Genomic DNA, 25,444 nt, shown 5'->3' on the forward strand with positions numbered 1-25,444 from the left:
TAGAATACTTCAGCTAATTATTCAGATCCTAATCCCCCGCGGATCCCCCCCGAGACTAACAGGTCGCCACTACTATCAACGATAAAACGTTGAGCTTGTCTTACCTTTGCCCCTTTTCCCCAGCCAGTCAGGATCGCCTCGTTCGTCTCTATTTTTACCTCCCTAGGATAAATTGAACTTGCAATCATTCGGTCAAACAATAAAAAATCATCGGGTCTCGACGGTGTTTCTAACTTTCTCCTGCGGAAATGTGTGCCTAACATCAGCGAACGTCCCATCATTTTCTTCAACCACTGCCTGAGTAACGGACACCTCCTGGTATCATGGAAATCAGTTTTCCTAATGCGTATCCCTAAGAAGGGGTGCTCCAACGATCTCAAAAATATGAGGCATATCTCTTTTTTTGCCCCCTCTCCTTATTCAGAATCGTTGGAGAATTTATCCTCAGCAGAATTTGCTACGTGCGCTTCAAAGGACAAAGGACTTCGCTTCATTGACTTCCTATTAAACCTAGGAGTGCCTCAGGTATCCATTCTAGGTCTCAAACTTTTATCTTCCTCCATCTTCTTGGTTGTGGTTATGCCTACATCGCGGCCAGAGCTCCTCGGAGCTCGAGCGTGGAGTTGTTGAGAATCTCTCTCAACAACAAACTTAAATCTACATCTCTCAGCTGCCTTAAAAAACCTCCTCTCACCTCGGGCTCTGTTCCCTGGTTCAGTCGGTTCTTATACAAAACGCTAATTCAACCAATCTTGACCTATGGTTTCCCAGCATGGGCTACCATTTCACCCAACGTAGCAAAAACCCTCCAACGCTTCGAAATCCACTAATCCACCGATAAAAAATCTTGCTACGCGTGACGCCTCGTTGGGCGAGGTAATACGTTTCAGAGTTGGCCCTGCTCTCGGACAGTAATTCTTCTTTCGACCATCACGCCTCCCCTCCTTTTGACAAAGCTTACCGCGTTGGGTCAATGTTCCGCCAAAATTGTGAATTGGAATGCGCACAAGTATACCAGAATTACCAATTCATACACATATATACATATATATGGTGTATTTCGTAAGTGGCCATTATCGCGCTGTACGGTTTAGATGGGAAAATTTGTCTGACTTAAACACACTCATATGTCTGTTTGATGTCTGACACAGACCCGGACATTAGCCTGACGCAGGCACATATGCTTGTCTGTGACAGAGGTTTGCCTGAAACGAATGAATGCATATTTGAAGCAAACATTTATCTGAAACAGGCACAGACACTTGTCGAATAGTGTTGTTAATACGCGTATCCTGCCAATACACCAGGCGATATTCTGTCGTGTTAAGTCGTTCAGAGTGAGCGTTAGCCCCAAATGTACCAAATTAGATCATTCTAAAGACATAAATAATATACCCAAAGCAACCTGCAAAATAATACTCCAAACTAATCTCAGAAGTGCAAATTTTTCATCTAATATTCCCTGCCCCCTCAACTAAAGCATTTACTTTCACTTCCTGTCTGTTGCGGATCATTAAATTGCAATCAGAATTGTAAGTTACAAGAATATTAAGCAAAACTGTACACTACCCTCCCCCACCCTGTAAAACGACCAAAAAGTGATCAGGACCACGATTATGATTTTACCCAACTCTGGTTCGAAGGTATCGATTCCGCAATCAATAATAGACTACTTCCATTTCCATTTTACGCCATTGCCCTTAGTGAACTGGTAAAAGCTTCTTAAAGCCTAAAGAGTTGACTCAAATTTTTTCAATATTCAAATTTGCACCGCCGAATATATTCACCAGTGCTCACCTCACCGTCTCCTCTTTGGTAGTCTCTTCTTATTAAACTTGTCACTGTGAAGTTTTCTGCTGGAATGTCAGACCAAAGGAGAAACGACGAGGAATCTTATTATTTGACAAATGGTGACATGTACACGTATCGATGTGAGGTTTCTGTAAATTGTTTGTAAAAATTTAAACCGATCGGAGAGACTGAAATCATGTTTGCAAATTTGAAAAACAAAATTTTCGAAGAAGTGAAGGCTTCGCCGCAGAAATTCCAACAGTTCGCCCAGGCTGCGCAGGTAAAAGCTGGGATTTTCGTGACTTCGCGTCCGATTTGTTGACATATTGTGTGTATTTTCGGTTTGGGAGGGTAGCGCCCAAAGTAATCTTTGGACACCATCGATACAGTTAGCCTAAACTAATCGTGTCAGTAATCGGGTTATCAAAGTAATTCGAATGCGGCTCGATTGATTTGCTGCACACAAAATGCAAGGAAAGTGTCGTATCGAATGAATGAACTCCGATTTTTTTTCAGGCTGCAGTCTCTTCTGCGTCTAGCAATGCATCCGATTCAGTGTCTGGAAGCGACAACTTCTTCAGCATCACAGAGGAAGGTAATTTGATATGCGCATCTAACTCAGCATTCCTCATCCCCACCAAGCCTTGTCCCGATCAGTGGGTTTTGTAGAATTTTTTCAAGTGCATTTGGAATATGGAAGCTAAAAACTGCGGCCCGGGACTGTTATCAGTGCAAAAGACTTCTCGTCGATAAACACCGCATTCCCCAGCAATTACGTAAGAAGCGAGAGTAACTTGCGATGCGTGACAGACATTTCTGTCTTTGAGTGTTTGTCAAAAACCGAATCTGGGTTTGGAAATGTAAGCGAAAGTTACCCATCGACTGTGAAGCAGATATGAATCAGAATCGATTGATTTTCAGTGTCGTTGAACTTTGTGCTATTTCATAGCGAAAAATGAATGCTTGTGGGGGAAGCACTCTAACAAAGTAGAGTTGAGTTTGTCAAAGATTGGGATTCGCAATACAAAAGGGAAGATTCACTTATAGAATACAAAAGCTGCGTAATATTTACTTGGAGGCATTGGGCGATGTTTAGAAGCGTTTCCCTATTTTCTATTATGAAATGCGTTGTCAGAATATTTTAGACCCTTGAGTGGACTGCTTCTAAAAGGAAATACCCAGTGAGAGTGGAGGATCTATGAGTTGTATGAACAATTCCATAATATGCCACGACCAATACCACCACAAGGAAGTAATTGGAGAATATCAATGAACTGAGATACCTTTTAGCCGCTGCCAAGTGTAAAAAGAAAACCTTTTAGAAGAGTCGTGTTTTTCACATCAAAAGGCTTTTTATTCAAAGTTGGTAGTAAACACATACAATGGTGCGTAGGCAGCATTCAACATGATAATAGGCTATCACTGGTGCATTCCTGGACCGGGACCTTCCACTCCACACACACATGTTAATACAGTAGTCGCTTGAAAATTAGAACTCGCAGATATTAGAAAAGCTTGGAAATTAGAACAAACCGTTTATTTACATGTGTTGCTCTGAAATTACCGTTTGCTGTTTACATAATATTTTCTTATGTTTTATTTCCCATTTTGCCTATATTTTCGTTTTTTTTGGGTAGGTTAGGTGAATATGGTCACGCACAAATTGTAGGGTTTCAGTAACGGTAAACCGTCGGACTACCAATTGAATAACTCCGTTTGATGAATTATTTCCAGCTAGTCCCGCCTTAGAAAGCCTGCGAGTAAGGGAATTCCCCTCATAAAAACGGACAGGCGAAAAAGGAAATTGTTAGTTCAGAAACTCCTCCGTCATGAGGTTCCCACACCGGTCCATCTGTCAGCGGTCTTCAACATCTCTCTGATAACTGTTGTTCGGAGGGAGCTCTGCGTCTGCATAAAGTTATTGACGAATTCCATCTCACCGTCCTCAAGAAAATGGTGTGATCGACGTCGTGCACAAACTCGTTGCAAAACTCAGTCAGGGAACCGTGCCTTCCCAATCTTGTGCAGGTCACACTCAAGACCCCCCATGCCTGGTTATAAGCCGAGTAAAGACCAACGTTGCGGATAAGCCGCACAATCTATCTGCTTCTTACTACGCATCTAGTGTTGTTCTTTACGAACAACCATCTCTCTTGAGTCTCTTCTCTTGCAATTGTAAAAAGTTTTACAATTCTTCGGATGGAGGGCAACGGGAGTTACTTCCGCGATCATCATCACAGCCGATGCTGAGCACCGCGCCAACCGGACGCCACCCCCAATCGAACGGACTGCGTTGGCGTGTGTTGGGCAACAAGTGCAGCAACATCATCCGTATAACCGATCAGGCGCAATTTTTCTGGTATGTTGAGTCTTAGCAGACTTAGCAAAGAAGGGTTCGAGAGCAAGTCTCCTTTGCCTTAACTGATTCGTACGATCTGTGCCACTTTCAAGCGACACAGAAGAATGCCCATTCCAGTTAAGCGTAGAATGTGCCGAGCAGTAGGTCCAGCCAATGGCGGAACACCAGTTTCTGCATCTTTGCCAGAATACCATGATGTACTGGTACCTTTTTATTAAGATTTTATGTAAAATAAAACCTTAATAAAATCGGTTTACTGTCTGTCTGTCTGTTTTTATTTTGTTCTTTTTTCGAGGAGGTGGACATTTTTTAAAGACACTCGTTTGGACACGCCAGCGTGCAGGATTTCAACCCACTAAAGCCACCCCCGACTCCCCCATGTCTCGTGGAACTACCATAAGGTATTACAGTACGGGGCGGAGTCAGCTCACTGTAGCTTGAACACCTTTCGTCTTCACGCGGTGCACGTAGCCGCGCTTCCTCGACTCTTCTGCCTTTCGCAATTTGCTCTGGATAGATGCGATCATCCATCCCAGTCTTCTTGACAGGCTAGGATTCTTCGTACTAGATTTCCTGATACCTGCACCTCTCCTAGAGTCTCTTCTAGGTTCTTCATCATCATCAACGGCGCAACGACCGGTATCCGATCTAGGCCTGCCTTAATAAGGAACTCCAGACATCCCGGTTTTGCGCCGAGGTCCACCAATTCGATATCCCTAAAAGCAGTCTGGCGTCCTGGCCTACGCCATCGCTCCATCTTAGGCAGGGTCTGCCTCGTCTTCTTTTTCTACCATAGATATTGTCCTTATAGACTTTCCGGGCTGGATCATCCTGTGACCCGCCCACCGTAACCTATTGAGCCGGATTTTATCCACAACCGGACGGTCATGGTATCGCTCACAGATTTCGTCTTTATGTAGGATACGGAATCGTCCATCCTCATGTAGGGGGCCAAAAATTCTTCGGAGGATTCTTCTCCCTCTCTCTATAGCAGCGGGAATAACCGTAACTCTTCTTTGTGGCGGCTTTGTTTTAAGATGTTATGAATGTATTATCAAATATGTACTAGTTCAATATGCTTTCTAATGGAAAAACTCACGGATAGCTGCTAATTTTGCTAGTCCCTACCACGTGGGGGCAGAAACACAAATGCCTATTGTGAAATAAGTAATTTTATTTCTGGGAAACTGCAGGTGCAGTGATGAATAATTCTGCGGGGAGATCGTCAAGCTCAGCGGCTTTACTCCGTTGAGTGTATTGATAGCCGAAAAGATTTCTCTTCTGCTTGGAGGAGCAGTCCGTATTCATACGTTACCCTGGTGAAGTATTCCTTCCACTTCTTCAGCTGCTCGTCATCGTCGATGAGGAGTCGATCGTTAACGTTCCACACACCGAAAGTTTTGCGACCACATGCAAGCATTTTCGTGATGCGGTATACAGTTTTAAAATCATTGCGTTCTGAGGCAACTTCTGCTTCCTTGACCAGCACAGTAATAAATTCCCTTTTTGCTATGGCGCACACTACTTGGAACTTCCCGGGATTTGGCACGGTGTCGCGTCACGCTTGCCATCATTCGCAGTGGTTAATAGAGCCTTCAATTTCTTTCGGTTATCGAATGGCTTCTAAGTTTCTGCAGTCTGTCAGATCTTGTGATGCCCCTTCAGGACGTGGCGACGAGCTTCGCAGCACCTGATAAAAAAGTATTTTTGATAGCGAGCATTTGCTTATCATTATTCTGAGGCGGTTTGCTCAGGGTATCTGCCTTCCGATCAGCAAGATAGTTCTCACACTGTCGAGCGACAGCTGGATAATACAAGCAGTCGATGTTGAACGTAGCGTCATAGCTCTCCAAACCTGCGAGAAGTAGCGGACACAATGCGCAAGGGAACGTAAGGGGCCATCTCGCCCCTCTTGTAATTAGTAGATTTTTTTTTAAATTGTGATTTCTCCGAAATAAAATGACAATTTCGTTTGCGGTTTTTGTTATTTTGAAGACAAAGTACAATATGAAATCAATGCATCCGGTTGTTGTTGTTATACACAGGGTTGTCTTTGATGTTGAAACTGCCCTTTTTTGACACTTGATCCAACTATTCCTGCGTTTTTGACCAGACTGTGACCCCGAAGAAGAAAGTATAAATGCAGTTTTGTTTAGAACACATGTAGTAATGGTCCGAACTAGAACTAGGGGGATCGAGATAGAATTTTGGTAGCTTCTAAAATATTGAATTTCAAATTGCCCTCATTTTTTACCTAAAACATCGAAAAAGGGGACTTAATGGTAACGAACCTCGGAAATCTTAGTTCACGCCATCCGGACTTGTATGTATGCGGACTTAGGACCTCGCAATCCTAAGATTTGTTTTCTAGCTAAGACCAAGCTTTGATGAAACAATGGTGGATTTACGCTAGTTATAATTCGTAGTCATGTCGTGTTCTGCGAATGTATAAAAGAAGAGTGTTTATATCTCCGAACTACTTCGGCCACGCTGCTTCCAGGTCAGAGGTGAGGCAGCGTCTGATGAATTGCATCTGCCCTGGTGGAGACCGTTAAACCTGAAACACAATATCGAAGTGAATGCGTGCGTGCGCAGTGAGAGAGCTATCAGATGAAGCTCATTACACGGATTTGTATGAAGCCATATACAACAAATCCAATGCGTAATGCAGCACGCAAAAAAGTTCGGAAAATTGATTTGTGATGCGTGACGTATGACAGTTTGTTGACACTTCACGTCTTTTCCAATCTGGCGGTGCTTTTCGTTTTCGGCTGTTACTTTTGAAAGTTATTAATTTGAATGATTTCGTTTTGAAAACGCTATTCGCGTTGCAATTGCTATTTATTAATGTCATTTGCAATAGTCCCGTCGCTTCTATTCATAAAAATTGAATTTAAGCCGGAGGTATGTGCACTCTTAGTGGCATTTAATTGTATTCTTTTCATTCATGCCTTTTCGCAACTTATTCACAATGGGTGATGTGATCACAGCTTGATAGTCCATTCATCTAATGCAGCATTTCGTCCTCAGCATAACGAGGCGCTGTTCATTTTCTTTGATTATCGACAGATATGCATTGATGTGTCATTCACAAAGAATATCATCCAATTTGCCTTGATCCGTGAAGCAATTTCATAATGCTGTTCACCATTGGTCAGCACTGATTCGAGAAACAAGTCGGCAAGTCGCTGTCATTGGTATTGATAATGCCTGTTTCATGGTGGTCGGTTGTTAAGGACTCTACTTCATTCAGATTCAGCTGGCGGCCATGAGGCGTGAGGTGATCAATCCACTTCCCGACAAATTGCTCAAGATCAGTCGCTTTCTGGCTCGTATTTTCAGCTTGCTTCCCTGCTTCATTCGTCGGCCGTTCGCGTAAATGAAATAATTTCTTCTCTTTTCCCCGCCATATCGACCATTTAAATCTTTACGCACTAATGTAACTTGATTGTGGCGGATATTCTGTGAAGAAATGGAGCATGTGGTTAACTAATAATAGTAAGCTTTAGATTGGTGGCAAGGTCATAAAATGGTTTGACTTCTTTAATGGCATAATGGGAATACTCAGAGATGGTAATGTCGACACCATATTGAGTGTGTGGGCTATGAAAGTAGGAAAGTTTATAGACATTTTTAACGAGATCGCGTCCTATGTTAGAACTTTTGGTACCGCTTCATTGAGGTTCTTGGAGAGCACAATTGTTGATGCGCCTCTTTGGGAGGGATATTACTAGTTTCTACATCTTTGAGGGTACCAATATTTATCGTGCAAGCCTTAAGATTCCTTGCTCATTTCTCGACAGGAATGGTGACCGTTCTGCAGTGGCGACTGAGGTGGATGCCCTACGCGGACCTTTAAACGGCATGTTCTTTTATAGCGATATATGATCCGTTTTCTTGGTCGGCCTGTCCCGGGACCTGACACCAAGAAAGGTCATGTTTAGCATTGTAGCATGCTAGCACTAATGGTAAAAATAGGAGTACTTCAACTTCAAAAGCATTAAATGATAAAACCAAGGGAGTCTCAATGTGATAAAATAGTAATGAAGGGGAAACAAATTCTGTAATTTCTTTGACATTTATGAGCACAGATGACTGTTCCGCGCTGGTACTGTTTAATGTTACCTTTTTCTGCACTTATGAAATCAAATTGATGATCATCATCAGCCGTGCAACAACCGGTATCTGGTCTAGACTTGCCTTAGTATGGATCTCTAGACACCTCGGTTTTGGGCCGAGGTCCACTAATTCGATATCCCTAAAAGTTGTCTCGCGTCCTGATCTGCCTCGGTCATGGTATCGCTCATAGATTTCGTCGTTATGTATGTTACGGAATCGTTCATCCTCATGCAGTTTGCCAAAAATTCTTCCGAGGATTCTTCTCTCGAACACGCCCAAGAGTTCGCAATTTTTCTTGCTAAGAATCCAGGTCTCCGGGGAATACTTAAGGACTGGCAAGATCATAGTCTTGTACAGTAAGAGCGTTTCGTTTCGAGCAAAACAGTTTTTGTAAGCTGAAATAGGCTCAGTTGGCAGTCAACAACCGTGCGCGGATTTCGTCGTCATATCTTTTATCGGTTGTGATTTTCGACCCTAGAAGAAATTTTCAACGGTCTCAAAGTTGTAGTCTCCTATCTTTATTCTTTTCATTTGACCAGTGCGATTCGATGTTGTTGTTTCTTTGTTCTTTTTATCGTTATTCAATCGTGAATGACTTGTTTCTTCTCAGTTGGCGCATTTGTTATGCTCAAGACTTTCTTCAGTTCAGTTCATCCAACTCTTTTTTCCAACTGAATAATTGAGATATATTTAGAGTTAGTGGGTTAACGAAGTATTCTTTTTCTTTGAAAAAAACGTAGAGGAAAATTTAATTGCATGACTGGAAAATATCGCCACTTTTTCAGATACACCTCAAAATTCGCCGCATAGAGCACCAGCTAGTGGAAGCCTGAAAAAAGCACCCACACCGTCTTCATCGAAGCAGTCAAATCCGATTGTCTCATTTGCAAACAATGGGGTCACACTCAATCGAACGCGGCGCTTGTCAAACTCCTCGATGGCCAGTGATGTGTCGTTTCGGCTGCCGTCATATGACTCTCCAGCGGTAAGAGTTTCTTTTTTTACACTTTTAAAATTGGCTGACGTCCTTGATGCCACTAGATCTATCACCTCCAATCCGACCTCGACATATCCGCCAGTGAAGTGGAAGACTCCGCCACTCCATCCAACGTTCAACTGGACGTCATTAGCAAGGAACAACTGTACAGTGCATATAAGAAGTCGTTGGAAAGATATCAAAAGTATCGGTCGCGATTTACAGATCTAGCCAAACGGTATCGTGATTTGGAACGCGATAGTGCGAAAGCTAGGGTATTTTGTTTGTCTTTCAATCTATTATTTTTTCTTAAAGTTTATTTATTCTACAGTCTGTACTCGTTGAAACTCAAGATAAAGCAATACGTAGGATAAGTGAATTAAGGGAGCAGTGCTCATTAGAACAACAGGCTAAAGCTCATTTAGAAGAGGCCTTACGATTAGAAATGGATGACATGCAGTGCAAACTAAAAGCCTATGAAACAAAATTAACGTTGCTGGGAGAAAATCCTGAGAACGTAACAAATTCCGCCGAATCTAAACCCCCTCCTACTGAAGAAAGTTTGATTCAACTTGATTCAGAGGATGATAATGCTACCAGTTCTGCCAGTGGAGATAAGATGAAAAACAATGTGCAGTCAGATATAGAGGATCCGAGTATTCAGGCACTTAATGAGAAAATATTGAAACTTGAAGAACTGGTCGTTAAATATAAGAAACAACTGAGTGAAACGTCAAACAAATTGCAAGAAATTTCTAAAGAAAATTTACTCCTAACAACTAGGCAGCAAGAATCGGACGTACTGATAAGTAACCTAAAGAAGCGAGAAGAAGAAAATTCTATATTGCTTGCTGAAAACAAGTTGATGGTGCACACTGAGTTGGAAAACAAAGAGAGTGAAGTGAAGCAGTTGAAGCAGAAGTTAGCTGAACTGGAAAGAAATGCGTCACAAGATCAGCTAATTGCTGAGCTTCGACATCAAATTGCAGAGAAGGATAAGGTCCTTGAAAATTTGAAAAAGCAACACAGCGAACATGATCAGAAATTTTCGCAATTGGAAAAAGAAAACAAAGAGTTGAAGTTAATACAATCACGTAAAGCCGAGCTTGAAAAGGAATTGGAGAATGTTGCGAAGCAATTAACCGAATTACAAGTTCTTCTTGATTCCAAAAAAGAAATGGAAGAAAGGGTGAAAAAAGAGAATGACGATTTTCGAGCGCAGATAGCTCACCTTGAAAAGGAACTGCACGAATCACGCGCCGAGAGTGAAGCAAGTCAAAATCATATTAAAGAGCTTAAAGCTGAAATTGAAGGTGTCCGCATTGTTGCCAAATCTCAAGAGTCAGCTGCGATCGGATCGCTTCAGAATGAACTTAAAGAATTGAAAGAAACATACGAAGAAAAACTGAAAAGTCTCCAAGACGCGCTTGTCCAAAAAGAAGAAACATGTAAGCAGCTTGAAAAAGATGTCGCTGAACTGAAAACAGCAATAGATACTTCGACTAATGAGCAAGTTGAAAATACCTCTTCCTCTGCAGAAGAATGTCGCCAATTAAGAGAGCAAATTGAGAAACTTAAAAGTGATCACACTGATAGAGAAATTCAGATGGAAAAGGAGAAACTCGAGTTGCAGTCCCAAGTTACAAATATTCTACAAGAAATCAGCCGAATGGAAGATCAGATGAAGGATGTTCGTAGATCTCATGATCAACTAGAGGAGGAGAAACGAGTGCTTGAGAAAAAAATCGAAAAAATGACCAGGCAGAATCAGGTCAGTCAGGAAGGGCAGCAAAAGTGGCAGGTGATGCTCCAGGAAGCTGAAAGCAATGCCAAGCAATTAGAGGCAAAACTGAAGGAAGCTGGAGCGGAAAATACACAGTTGGCAGAGAAAAATTGTTTGCAAGCGGAAAATTTGAAACGATTCGAGATGCAAATTAAAGAAAGTGAAAGTTCCTTCAAGCGTGAGAAACAATCGCTAAATAATATTATTAAGGAAGCTGAGGTCAATTATAGTTCATTACGTTTAGAGCTGGATACGGCGAATGAAACAATCCGCAAATTAAATGAGAAAATGTCACAAGTTTTGGATGAGAATTCAAGTCTTCACAACGCCAAAGAATTGATGGACCATGAATTCAGATCGCTTCAGGATCAGTGCGAAAGTCGAGAAAAGGAGAAATTGTGTGTTTTGGATAATAATAAGTGTCTTGAAGAAGAAGTGCAACGGCTGAAGAGGGAAACTGAGGAACTTCGAAGTAGCAGTGGAGACGATAAAGAGCAGCTTAGAAGACTGCTTGATGAGATAAATACCCTGAAAGATTGTAAGGCGCAGCTTGAACAACAAATTAAATCGTACGAAGCGGAGGCAAATTCTGCAAAGTCTGCCGAAGAGCACCTGCAACAGTTACATGATGAATGCACTAAATCGAATGAAGAAATTTTGCGGTTGAAGGAAAAAATTCTAAAGTTAAACTCACAAATACAAGAAATTCAACAACGGGAGGAGAAATGTTCAAAAGAGTTTTCTGATCGAATAGATGAAATAAATAAAGAAAACATTACTCTCAAGAAACAGAACGAATCATATTCTGCAGAAATCAATCAGCTAAATTCGCGAACAGAAAGTCGATTAGAAGAATTACAAAGTCTTTTGAAGCGGGCTAACGAGGAAAAAGAAGTGTTGAAAGAAACCATAAAGAATGCAAGCGATCTTGAGAAGAAACTTCAAAACTATGAAGAACAAAAAATTGAGAACCAGTACCTGAACACGTCTATCAACCAGTTGGAAACAAATATGCGGAATTTGAAAGATGAACAGGCTCAAAAGGATAAAGAAATCGCAGAGCTAAAGGAAAAAATCAAGTCACAACAATGTGAGCTCTATGTACAAATTGAGGAAAAGGATAAACACCAAGTAGAAATCAACGTTCTGAATGAAAAGTTGACGAAGGAGAGTGAGGAAACAAACAAACTTCAAGAAATCTTAACGAGCGAACGTGAGGAACTGAAGCGCCAAAAAGATCAGGTTGCTTTTATCACAAATGAAAATGATAAGCTTCAGCAAGATCTATTGTCTTGGCAACAGAAAGCCAGCGATAACGAACGAATATCCGGAGAAAGGCGACTCAAGCTTGAGGAGCTAACCAACGAAAACACTCGCTTGAAGACCGACCTAGAAGATGCAAAGGTTGAATTCAAACAAAACTATAGTCAACTTTCAGAGGAAAATGAGAAACATAAAACAGCCGTCCGTAATTTAACCGAGCAGCTCACATCGATTGGAGATCAGTTGACTAAACTCGAAACGTTGGAAGCAAATAATCAGCAACTCCAGCTCAGAATCAAAGAGCTCGAAGTTGAGCTGGTGGAAAAAGCTAAAGTCAAGAGCGAGTCAGTTGTCGAGTCATCAAAGCAACAACAAAGCGAAATGGAAGTCTTACGAAACATCAACGAACGATTGCAGCGTGAACTTGAGGATCTGAAACATAAAACATCAGCTGAAATAATGAATTTAACACATGAATGTGACGATCTAGCGGCCAGTGCAAAAGCTATGTCAGAGAAGGTGGCTGAATATGATAAGCTCCAGGAGCAATATAGAAAACTCATGGCTAATATGCAGACACCTAAAGATGACAATGCAAATGAAAGTGATGCGGGAATTGAAGCAATTCGGAAAGAAAAAGAAGATTTGGAGGTCAAGTTGGAGAAAATTATGCACGAGGTGCAGGATGTATCCAATAGGAATTTGTTCTTAGAACAAAAGTGCGAGAATTATTTGGTCCTAGAACAATCAAATGAACGATTGAAGCTTGCTAACGATAAGTTGTCGCGGCAATTAGATGAAACATTGGTAAGGATAAACGATTGCTATATTCCGAACGTTAGAGTGATCAGGAAATTTGTAATTGGTTTCAGGTGTCGCTGCAACACCATGAAGGCATTTCAGCTAACACAGAATTTGAATATTTAAGGAATATTATGTTCCAGGTATGTTCTAAGCAATACAATTTTAAAATTTGCTTCATTGATTTTATTCTATTCTTGCAGTACTTAACGGGAAGCGTGACAGGAAATAATTCGACATTAGTTAAGGTAATAGCGGCTGTGCTTAAGTTTACGCCCCAACAAACCCAAGTTGCTATTGAGAAAGAACACCAAAGGCATACCCTGGTAAGATTTTTTTCATATATAGTCATGATAAAGTGGAAGTTCTTCTGTGATCCCTGTGTGTCTTGGAATTTATTTTGATTATTCTGGTAAATGCTTGCACAAGCCTGTAATACAGAAGATCGCGGTTCAAATCTCGATCTCACTAGTGGCAGTGGGATTTGTATCGTGATTTGACGTCGGATGCCATTCGACTCAGCTGTGATTGAGTACCTGAGTCAAATCAGCGGCGAGCGCAATGCTGACCCCATTGCCTACTACAGGGTACTGTAATATACCGTTACGGTCTTGAATGAAGTTGAATCAAGTGCTTCAAGGCCCTTTCCAGTTGAATTGTTGCGCCAACGACTATTATTATTTATTTTTTAAACGGTGTGGTAAATGCAGTATCAAAGGTCCACATAGCTTTTGCCTTGTGCTCCAAGGTCAACCAAGGGCAAAAACGTTTCTTTGCTTTACGAACGGGATTTTTATTTTATTTATTTAATAAGAGCAATAAACAACAAAATACAAATTAAGTTCCTATGATGGTATGATAGGTAAAAATGACCGCTCCTTGAAGCAGTGCTCAACGTCCTTTAGGTAGCAAGTCTAAGATATAGGATCCAGGTTCCTGGTTTTTGACAGTACTGTACGATACAGTGTCTTTGATGTGAAGATTGAGTCGAAGGAGGTGTATGATGGGGGCCTCTGCTAGGAAAGGCGGTATAGCACGAGTAGCGGCTATTTTAGATCTTGTTAAGCTGGGTCTTATTGTGGTCTTTAGTTAGCACAGCTCCACGTAGCAGAACTATATGTAGGTGACAATCGGACGAAGAAGCTCCCTTTTTCTACGAAGGAATTTTTGACAGCGTGAGTCTCTGACAAAACCATCAAAAATGAATCCACCGCATTGATGAGGAGTCAGCGCTGATGATGGGATAGTTACTCTTATAAAAGAAGCGCCAGGTGGATCTGATCCGGGGGCGAATATCATATTGAAGTGTCGATTAAGCAGACATTCAGGGGAGCCAACACCTAGCCGATTTCACCAATTCAACAAAAACCGGAAATAATGTGCAGGGGCATTTGCAAAAGCAACAGCACCGAAACAGAAAGCGCCAGCTAAACCAAACACAAGTGAAACTAAGGTAACCAAGCAGGCGACGAGACAGTCCTCGGCAACACAACTATCAGCGACTAAAAGTAAGGAGGCAAGTTGATGCATTCCACGATTCGTTGTAATAGATTTCAAGCAAATCAAGCAATTTTGATAATTACTAAAAATTCAGATAGTTCTCATCAATTAATAACTAAAACTATGGTGGACTATTCTACGGCCCAAAGAAACTGTCCAGCATCATCAGCAATTAGCCCTACGCCGCGACCCGATTAAAAATGATGGATATTCAACTGAACTTGTGGCTGGGTCACATTTGATTCGACCTTATCCAAAGAACACACTAAAAATACAAACATGGTCTGGGCAAATATTACAAAACATCGCAACAGACGTCAAAACGCGTGCCGGGGGCGGGGGGGCAATGACCACTCCGCTATCTACCAAAAATGTCGTGGCGAGAAAAAATACCAAAAGCAAGCAACACCCTCAACTGTGTCTTTTGCAGACGTCGTGTGAAGCGACCCCGCACCAGCTGTCCAGTCCAACCCAAAAAATCCTATCAATGTATCCAATCCAGATCTCCTCGAATTCACTAAAAAATCGCAAGGATTCCTGTATATATTCAACGCGATGATTCCGTTGGACTCAATGGATCATTGAGTCGAACACAAAGTGCGATATCATTCGGGTTTCCAGGCACTAGTTTGAATTATTCGCTAACAAACACAAGGTCCATATAGCGTGTTTGTGCTCAAACAGGTTCCACTATAGGTATAAACAGTATAGTTTTCTCAACTTCGACTTTTTTCTATACTGATCGCTTGTGCTCCACCCTTCGCTCTATCGGTGGTGCTACAGCGGTTGTTATCGCCGAGAAATCGCTGTCTCGGCAATATTTCCCAACCGCCAGCAGCTTCAAATTACTCGAAGTTACCCTCATTTCCTTTGAAAGGCAACATCTTCGGTTTTCGTTGCCGCCATCTACTGTCTCAATCTGTCCTTCGATATTTATGATTTCCAACGGGTCTACTCCTTTTGCCCCTCCCAACAAGAGCACAAGGTAAACCTTGGTAGTTTGGTACTTAGTGAAGACTTCATCGCCAGGCACCAGTCTTGGTTCGATGCATGCTTGAATCAGAATAGGAAAAGAATTCATCATTTGCTAACCAACGCCCATCACAACAACAACTTGTCCTATCCTGTTAACACTCCCATAAATATTGTTTCAAACATATACTGATGCAAAAACAAAACAAATATTTTAACATTATTATAAGGAATAAGAAAATGAAAAACATTACTCGAAGTGACCACCTTTCGCTTTGATAATGCTTTGAGACGATAGGGCTAGTCATCTATCGCGCTACACACTAAATCCATAGGAAAATTTCCCATTGTTCTTTTTTAAAGCTTTCTTAGGCGAGTCGATATTTGGGTGCCTATTTTAGTACACCATGCTCTCAAAAACTAGCCATAAGTTGTATTCCAATGCATTAAGATCTGGGCTACCGAAAGGCCCCAATTGTGTGCGGAAATAAAGCTGGAGATTTTTTCTGTTCAGGTTTGTGTTGAGCGACCCTTGAGCGCCGGCGGAGTACCCTGCTGAAATGTTCAACACTGATTCTTGAAAAGGAATTGAATGAGGTCGAGAAACATTGGCTTTCAAAATATTTGCTTGGTATACTGCTACCGATGCTTTCACCTTTTTTCGCAGAATTGGAACCTGTTAATCATCACAGCCATCACCCCACCAAATCATTGCTGAGGCAGGGTGGTGACCTCGTTGAACTCTTGGTACCAGTTCTTTTAACGATCGCGTATAAAGTCGTATTCTGCTTATTCAATGGCTCTTCTACGATGAAGATCGGGATCGTCTGATGCTTGTTGCCTGCGTACTCTATCAAAAGCGTTTTGCATTTTACCACCCTACTTTTGATTAAGCCCTCTGTCAGTAAATGTTCCGTTTGTCTTTTGTAAGCTGTTAGCCCTATGTCTCCGTTGATTATGCGAGATATTGAATTTTTCGATATTCCCATTTCATGAGAAATGATTTTTTGTTTACACTTCGGGTTTCGCTTTTATGGCCTGTACGTGTGTGGTCTTCTCGATCTTTGACGGTCTTTCACATCACCGGTGTCCTCAAATATCCTTATAGCACGATAAACGAACATACGACCTATACAGAGTTTTCTTTAATGTTTTGAATATCGCACTTTTTTCCATTCCGCACTTATGTAGTGTTATTATCGCGATTATATTTTTTCTATCAGTCCACTACATTGCGAAACAACAGAAACCGGTAAAGCGATGTACTAGCGCAAATACTACTAGACGTGCCTGAAATAAGCCTAGCTGTCAAACTCTGACGGCTGTAAAATTTTGACGAATTTAGGGGTATTTATACTTGTCACAATATTTATGGGAGTATTAGGTACTATCCTTTCCTAGAAACAGTTCTCGGCATCAGGGACCATTATGTTGTAATCCTCGACATCTAATGCTCGGTGGTTGGAAATTCATTAATCGGATCCCTAAATTCAGACTTGATGCAATCAACCACCTTGGTGTAAAACGATACTATCGATTGGAGTACTTTGGGGTAATTCAACAAGTATGAGACCAACTGATTTCAGCCTCCACAACCGCCATAGTCTCATTTCTCTCTCCAATAATACCATATAAAAAGTCCTCTGAAATACATAGATACTCCCCGCGGTCCTCTTACGTCCCCACTGATTGAAAGAGTGCTCGTACAACTCTCATCGCAAAAAAATGAAAATCCTCTTTACCTGTACTACATGCCTATCTCCATGCTAGGCGCCCGTTGGGGGTGCCGACGATCAGACAGAGAGCGGGCGGCCACGAGACCGGTGGAAAAGCTTCAATAACTTACCGCTGCAATAGTCAACTCTAATTACTTTGAAATGCATGTTTGGTCAATTGATCCACTTCTTTTTGGCTCCCTGGACGTAGGCGCGCACCCTACGATCGCGGTCATCAGACCAACTGAAGTAATCAAATAAAATAGCCTCTCTTCTTTAGGATTGCGTTTGTCGTAAATTTTTAAATTCTACTGCTATCAAAACGTTAACAAGGCTTCGGATAGAGACTAACCATACGACTACGACCTTTGACTATAGAAAATGGACTATGATTGGAATTCTGGAATGTGCACAAGCTTCTCGACAACGATATCGATGGTTCTCAGAACGTTCGCTTTCCCCAACTCGAGCGAGGAATCTAACGATATAAGCTGGACATTCTGAAGACGCGAAGCGAAGAAAGGCGTTGAAACTCTGCTAATGGCAATGTGCTTTTGTACTGTGGAAAGCCAAGTGGTGGCAGACGCGAATCCAGTGTCGGATTGTCACTTACGACTACTACAAGGCGCACTCTTTGACTTGGGAGTCGGATTGAGACTGTAAGATTCCGGTGCAGGTTAAGGACCATCACAATTGTAAAATGCTATACACCAACAGAGGTTTTTGATATATTAGAGAAGGATACTTTCCTCGAGCGATTACACGCAGTTCAGGAGGCATATTGTTCCAACGTAGAGCTTGTCATAAGTTCAGTTGGGTTTTAACTGACCGACACCGTACGAGCAATCCGATTGACTTTGCGATCAGCAGTAGATTTAGGAGTTGTCTTCTGGATGTGCGTAACAAGAGAGGCGCCGCCATCGACCACGAAAGGGATCACCATCTGATGGTCGCTTACCTTCGCTTGCGTGTGCGTCCGTCACATTTCGCGACCCCCAAGTTTAACATCTAACTGTCGCTTGACACTAGCTATCATGCTGATTGGACGGCGGATACTCTGAGTAAGCCACCTTAGAATATCGATAAGCATTGGGCCACCAACATGCAATCGTACTAGCGGATCGGTGTACGAAAAAGATTGAATGCTCTATTGGCCTAATAAAGAAGAAGATAAAACAATTGGTCCCCGAAATACGTATTTGTATACATTACCAAATACTTTTAGCCGATAAAAAGGAAAATATTTTCAAAGGCAAATCTTTCACAGATACCGTGCTAAATCGTGGGAGTAGGGGGTAGGGAGTAGCTATAGAGGTGGAATGGAGACTTCACCACGGTTCTTAACCGTATGACATCCAGTGAAATTCCGCCTTTTGTAGATGAAATGGTTAATCACCGTAACATGTGGGTACGAAGTGTTCCTCCAAATGAAAGCGAAATCATCTCAGCCATCAATGCACTCAGAAGGCCCAGGTGGACCTGGACACCGTAAATAGGGAATTTCTCTTGGGTTATTATCAGAGCGACATACCTATGATGGCGCAAAATGTCACCTGCTGCACCGAGGTAAAATCTCAGAAGAATCTAAGGTCGGAACTGAATCCGTCAAGGTTCTTAGTCTGACGGGACATCGCACTCTCGTTATCTGCATTAAAGGGCAGAGCATTGGAAGCGCCGATCAATTAGTATGTCTAGGAAGCGACATTTTTGCCGACGGTGGCATCGAACTGGATTTTGCCCGGTGGCTTAACAGCTTTCGCTAGCTTGTCTAAAATCTGGAAATGCAATTATCTCAAAAACCAAGATCAAGAAACTCCCCTGTGCTAATGCTCTTTCTGTACTGCTATATAGGAATAGTACATAAAAGTGGCTCCCACTGTCACTCGACTTGTATGTGATGTATCGGAAAGACAATTACATTGCTGGCTGCGCAACGCAGTGGAACCTACTCTCCCAGGATGGCTGACGAATGGGTCACCCCAAGAGTACTGGGTGTAGAACAGTACTGGAGGAATGCGGGCGTCTCGGGAAGTCCTATACGGAGTTGAAGCGCATTTCAGTGGACTGGGTGGTTGACGCGCTATACCCCACCAAGAGGTGAATAGCAATCATCTCTCATCGAAAAAGAATTAGGATCTACTGATCCCATACCACAGATTTTGTAAAACCGAACTCAGAAAGATATAAGGGCAGTCCTGCAGCTTGCGATTTGAATAACTTTTTATGTTTCTAACGTGAAAACTGCTGCTAACTAAAGAGTCTGTTGCGACCATTGCATCGGGGTTCCCAACTTTTTCCTACCTTGTGGCGAAAGTTACGCTTTCTTGCGCCCGATTTTTCTGGATATTGTCCATGTCCTTATTCTCAAAAAGCTTTTCTTTCTTTCGCAGTACCTGTGACTTTTTTACCATTTAGAGACCTTTCATTCTCATGTGCTTAGGACACCTATAGTGTGGTAGCGAATTACTACAGGCTACTCCACGACGATAAGGTGGTGTTCAAGAGACCGACAGGTAGTATTCCTACTGCCGAACGACAGTCGGGTCATAAAAGCAGACAGTTTTAAGTCTGGAGGCCGAGATTTTCCGCCCGTCCAAGGCAGGGAACAACCAAGTGATGAACCAGAAGGCAACTCCTAAATCTAGTGCCGATAGTCATGTAGTCGATTGGATTAGATATACGTGGTTCACAAGTTGAAATCCAACTGAACTTATGACTTTATGTAATGTTCCCCCAGCAACGAGACGGCGGAAAATGCAGAAAAAATTCTCACAATCGTCATTGTGGTCCCTAAGATCGTATTTCTCTATCATATGGCCCAGCAAATTTTATCAGGCCTACCTTGGCATTCAGATCTATCATCACGATCGCAATGTCATTGCTCATAGAAAGCCTTCCTCTCTTCTCTATCGTAAATTTCTTTTGGTGCATTAATCCGAAACAAGCGAGCCTTCTGAGGCCTGTTTAAGAATCCTATCATAAACCGTTGACGAAAGTAGTAGGCCATAGTGAAAAAAAAAACGGTTCGGTTTCTCAAGGCTGCTAACGTACAAATCCGTACAAACCAACGTGGTTTTCAAGCAAGAAATGAATGAATTATAAGACATTCTAACTGACCTCGAGAACAAAAATAATTCGAATTACGGAGTGGTCCGGTTTTTCTCAAAATGCTGCTACGGTGGAACAAGAAGTGGGGTGAAAACCATCTAACATAATTAGTCATCCTGTTCATTCCTGTTTTTTTTTTTTAAATTTCTGGAATGTGGATGAATGAATAATTAATGAAATTCTAATCAACTTGAATTAATCTATGGTTATCAACATGATTTTTGTTTTTTTCAGGCCGGTCAAATCAGCAATCTTCTATAGCAGGACCTAAAATTTTACAGATCGTGGTACTGAAAATTGAAAAAATAGCGTTCGCCTTCATAGCGACTCCTGTTAGCCGGCGGAATCAAAAAAATCTAATCCGTGTTCAAAAAATCCTATACAAACAAAATATTGCAAATGAATATTTTAAATTTACAAAACATCTAACATCACCTGATCTAAGGCTCGCATGCATTTTATATAAAAGTTTGGCTACAAGATAAAAACCGTAGGTTACATTTCAAGTCATAGATAGATTTACTTCGAATATTTATTCATCAGAAATACTGTACATAATATTGAGAAAAAAATATATAATAAAACATGGAAATAACCAAATTTTGGCCAGGTCTAATCAGAATGGTGTGTCGCATTAATGTATGTATATTAAAACGTAGCTTTATAGTTCTAACATGTTTCGTTGTCTCACATCGTTTCACCGCAGTTAAAAACGCGCGTTTGTTTTTTTATTACTTTTATTGTAATATATAAGTTTGGAGGGCAATAAATGGGGCAGAGTTCATTGTTTTTGGTTGATACGGTCGTTAATTGTAAAGATCCAGTTAAGAACTCCAAGGTCCGTTTCCATTATGCTGACTAGTATCGGTTAGCCTCCCCAAATCAGCAATTTTGCGATTTCGCACAGACAGGCGATAAACCTTTTGCTATGAAGTGTATATGTATTACGAAGGTCGTCGATTGGCTTTTCATATGAGTACAAAAGCAATGCACATTAAAATTTATTGTTTCGACCATATCCTCACGATAGCGCAATAAGAAATTCGATTATTTTCTCTGCCTCATTTATGGAAAGAAGAAATCGCGAAATTTGTTATATTTATTGATTTAAAACATGTTTTTCGACTTTTCTAAGATGGCAGTTAAAGACATTTAATACATTTAAGATTGAAATGTTTAAGTTTTTATGTGCCTTACTATATATCCTTCTCATAAAATATTTACACATGATGGTCATTTTATTTGTTTGTTATTTACTTTTTATTTTTCCACTTCATTTATTTTACAGCGAAGTTGGATGATTCTTCTAACCGAATTGGTGGACACATTTTTAATCCTGAAGAAAGTATCATATTTTGATTTGTTCTTACAAAATATATTCATATAACAATCGGGTATAAAGATTTTGTGTTCATCTTATGTGAGAAAATTCCTATTCACGTTTTCCCACTCGCATATACCTCCAATTAAAAATATTCCTTGATATACGTTTATATTTCCAAACTCCAACTCCGCCGTTCACTTTACCTTAAAAAGACGTTAAGAATACAAAAAGTTATCGCGAATGCTTACTATATAGATATGATTTCTGCTTGCAATATTCATGTCTTCGTAGCATGCAGGTAATTTCGTTCGTCTTTGTCCTGCAACGAGCTGACAAGCAGATCCATTTGCCTATACCTAGCATTTTCCCTGTCTCTCCTATTTAGCATCCTTTTGCTCCTCCAATATCCTCCTTCCAAATCTCCAATTCCCATCTTGACTTTATGTTGCACAAAAATACTAGCGTATTTCAAATATTGATTTATTAATGATTATTTAAATTTTTCTTCGAGATTTTTGTCACGATCCCCTCATCGAAATCATAGCAAAATTATCAAATACGCAAAAATGATCGTTAACCCCTTTTGTTTTTGTTTTCTGTATTCTGTATGTTCTTGCATGGCCTGGACATATATCCGCTCATGTAGCAAATGAAACAGGCTATTGTGAAGGATAGATGTATGTAAGCATTGCCGAGGAGAGCTGATGCTGCCTCGAGGAAGGTTGTAGGAGCTCCCGAAAAGTTCCCCTGATACTTGTTTTTCGGTTTCTCTTTATTCTTGTCGAGGAGTGCAGTTTTGGGAGGCAGGGAAGCTGTTGTGTTGTGTGGCGAATAGTGCAAAAGTCGCTCAGGAGGTGAAGCTTCACGTGCAGATGTACGCATATAGTTTGTTCGTAGTACAATATTCCATCAAAACGTGTACAAGATTGAGCTGAGGGTGACTTCAACCACTTCGATCTTCATCTCCACGTAAGGCTCCAAATTGTAAACGTGTATTTGAACATTCTTTGAGATTGATGCCGAAATATGTGAATCAACGAAAGTATACGATAAGGTTCGGGAAAAATCCGTGTTTGTAGAATATCTTAAATTTTACTCGGAATTATCTATCATAGAATACATCGGATATAATATCATATACCTTGCAAACATTTTAACTTCTGACTTGAACAAGATGGTCGCTCGTGGGATCCCAACGTCTGAGCAGAAAGACCTAAATTCTTCCTCTGTTCATTGAAAGTCATTTTGTGGATTTGATGTCTTCCCTTCATTAATGGGCAGCCCGAGATCTCGCGCCGCCTGCTCGATCTGGATGAAAGTAGACTGCACATCTCGGCTTGTTCTTCCCATAATGTTAATATCGTCAGCGTATGCCAGTAGTAAGATGGACTTGAAAAGGAAGGTGCCTCTTGCATTGGCATCTGCATCGCGAATCACTTTCTCCAGGGCCAGAAAAAACAGAAATGGTCGACACATGGAGGAAGCAATTTTTATTTACCTCAATACCTTCGCTAGAATCGAAACATTAGTTATCGATAATGAATTCGGATTTAAAACCGAATTAGCCGAAGATTTACTAGAATCATGGGGAACCAAACTGCACCTCACTTGTATCCTAAACCCGTATTTTAACTTTCCCGTTGGATAGTTCTCTCCCACGTTAACCGAAATGCTTAGGATGCAAACAAATGATAAAAAATATGAAAACCCTGATATTTCAACTAAATTTTTAAAAAATCGCTATTGTTGCACCCATATAGGAACAGGGCATATGCCCCACGAATTATTTTCGGTAGGAAAAATCATTCCAACTTTACTCTAACTCTTGGAAGTCTGTAAAAACATTGCAAAAAATTAAGTGAAACAATTGGTAGAAAAAAGGAAATTTGAATCAAACCCGAGAGAAGGAGAAGAAAATGCACAAATCCGAAATTAAAAGGATTAATAAATTTCAGGTTAAAACTGAAACGAAAAATGACCAATGACTTTAATTCATCTAATAATGATGAGGTATCTCTGGTAACTTATGGACAGAATTTGGAAATAACCAAATAAACAAAGCTATGGATCTTTAAGAGTTAATATAACTCTTTATTAATTACATTTTTTAATTGCAGGTAAAATTACATTTTATTAATTGCAGATAATATTACATTTATTACTTAATTATTTAATCATTTAATTAAATTCAATTAATATACTTTTAAAATCAATAATTAGTTAGGAGTCGTAGTTGTAGTAATTGCCCCAGGAAGTTTTTAAAAGTCGTAGACAGAAGATCAGTAATTATTATTTTCCAAAAATTACATTTTGCCGTCCCCTTCGTGGCACTCTGCTCTCCACTCCTATGGCGAGGTCTAAACTGAGTGGAAAGCGCCGGTGACGTCATCTGTCCGCTGGTATTCGCAACATTCGAAATAAATTTCGAATTCCGCGAATCCTGCCGCGCCACAATCCTGCACTTTCACACAAGCATAGAAAATTTATTCCAACTTTTGGGATTCGTATAGTTTATTTTAAAGGGGTTTTCCTATGTAACCCACAATATTTCAACTTTTTGAAGGTTTTGTGTAAAACAAAACCTTATTAAAGGAGCTGGAAATCTTTTAAAGACTCTGGACTAGACACGCCAGAGTGTGGCATTTTTATCCACTAAAACCACCCTCGATCTGCTGCCCCGTGGAGCCACCTCAAAGTATTACATCACGTTCCATGTAGGTTTTATTTTTTGGGTCTCCTTCCCATAGCCATTTTGGTCCACACATAATACTAGCCCATGAACAGCAGAAAAGAAAGTGCATGAACACATATCTACACATATATAGGTATAACCGTATCCGCCACCTGGGGTCGCTCCTTATGGGAGATCTGGCAACTTCTCACAGATTTATCTATCTGTCTACCCACCAGCCTGTCAGTCCGTTTCTCTGATTGCCGGTCGCCGCATTTTTCTCGGGAACGGTTGACACCAAATTTGGTGGAAAAGTGGAAACTGTAAACGCTCAAGTACACAGTAATTTACATGGGGGAATCAAATGAAATGTGTCGGTTAGTACTTTCCAAAGCAGGTGTTAGTTTTGACATTTGCTGTAAAAGTGGGGAGTGCGTGGTGTCGAAAGTGATCATTTCTTTCACAGATCTATTCTCAGAAACTACCCAACCCAAAATTCTAACAAAAATCATGAAGCTGCCACTGGCACTGGCACTGGACTAGGCTGCGAAATAACATTCATACCGATATCTGTCCAAATAAAGTTAATATTAGTTTTACTATAATTTTTAGTAATTGAATGCAAAACCCTAATTAAGTTCATCCAAGAATCATGAAATTTTGCAGCAATGTACTCGTAGACTATAACAGATGATGAACATGACCCTACTGAGTTTGGTGGAAGTCGCACTATTATTAACAAAGTTATAATAGGTTAAAGCTGTCGCTTCTGTGCAAATTCAAGACTGAATGTCAGTATCACGCAAAAGTGAATGTTATGATATAATATATGCACATATTACGTGCTAGGTTCTAATGGGACAAATGTCCACTCAAATGTTTTTATAAAAGAAATACCCAAAATCAATCATACCTGAAGCATACAGCGCCCGGTTCCCCAACTTATCTAGATTTTTTTTCGGCAATAAAAATAAATTTAATCTTTTCAATCTTTTTGCATATTATTATTGGTTTTTGAACTATGATACAAAATCTTCAATTGACGAATCTGATAATCATTTA

The 25,444-nt window shown here is 40.7% G+C and overlaps 1 protein-coding gene across 1 annotated transcript; it reads left to right on the forward strand.

Annotated features, from left to right (window-relative positions):
• The first annotated feature begins 1,881 nt into the window (after window positions 1-1,881).
• Window positions 1,882-21,623, forward strand: LOC119652826 (golgin subfamily A member 4-like). The gene is made up of 8 exons (XM_038057157.1): window positions 1,882-2,071; window positions 2,308-2,386; window positions 9,055-9,254; window positions 9,311-9,520; window positions 9,577-13,098; window positions 13,164-13,235; window positions 13,296-13,418; window positions 20,622-21,623. Exons 1-8 carry the CDS (start codon window positions 1,988-1,990, stop codon window positions 20,646-20,648), a joined length of 4,317 nt encoding a protein of 1,438 aa, XP_037913085.1. The 5' UTR covers window positions 1,882-1,987; the 3' UTR covers window positions 20,649-21,623.
• Window positions 21,624-25,444: the final 3,821 nt, after the last annotated feature.

The sequence above is a fragment of the Hermetia illucens genome, chromosome 1 (assembly GCF_905115235.1).
Source record: "Hermetia illucens chromosome 1, iHerIll2.2.curated.20191125, whole genome shotgun sequence".
Taxonomy (NCBI): domain Eukaryota; kingdom Metazoa; phylum Arthropoda; class Insecta; order Diptera; family Stratiomyidae; genus Hermetia; species Hermetia illucens.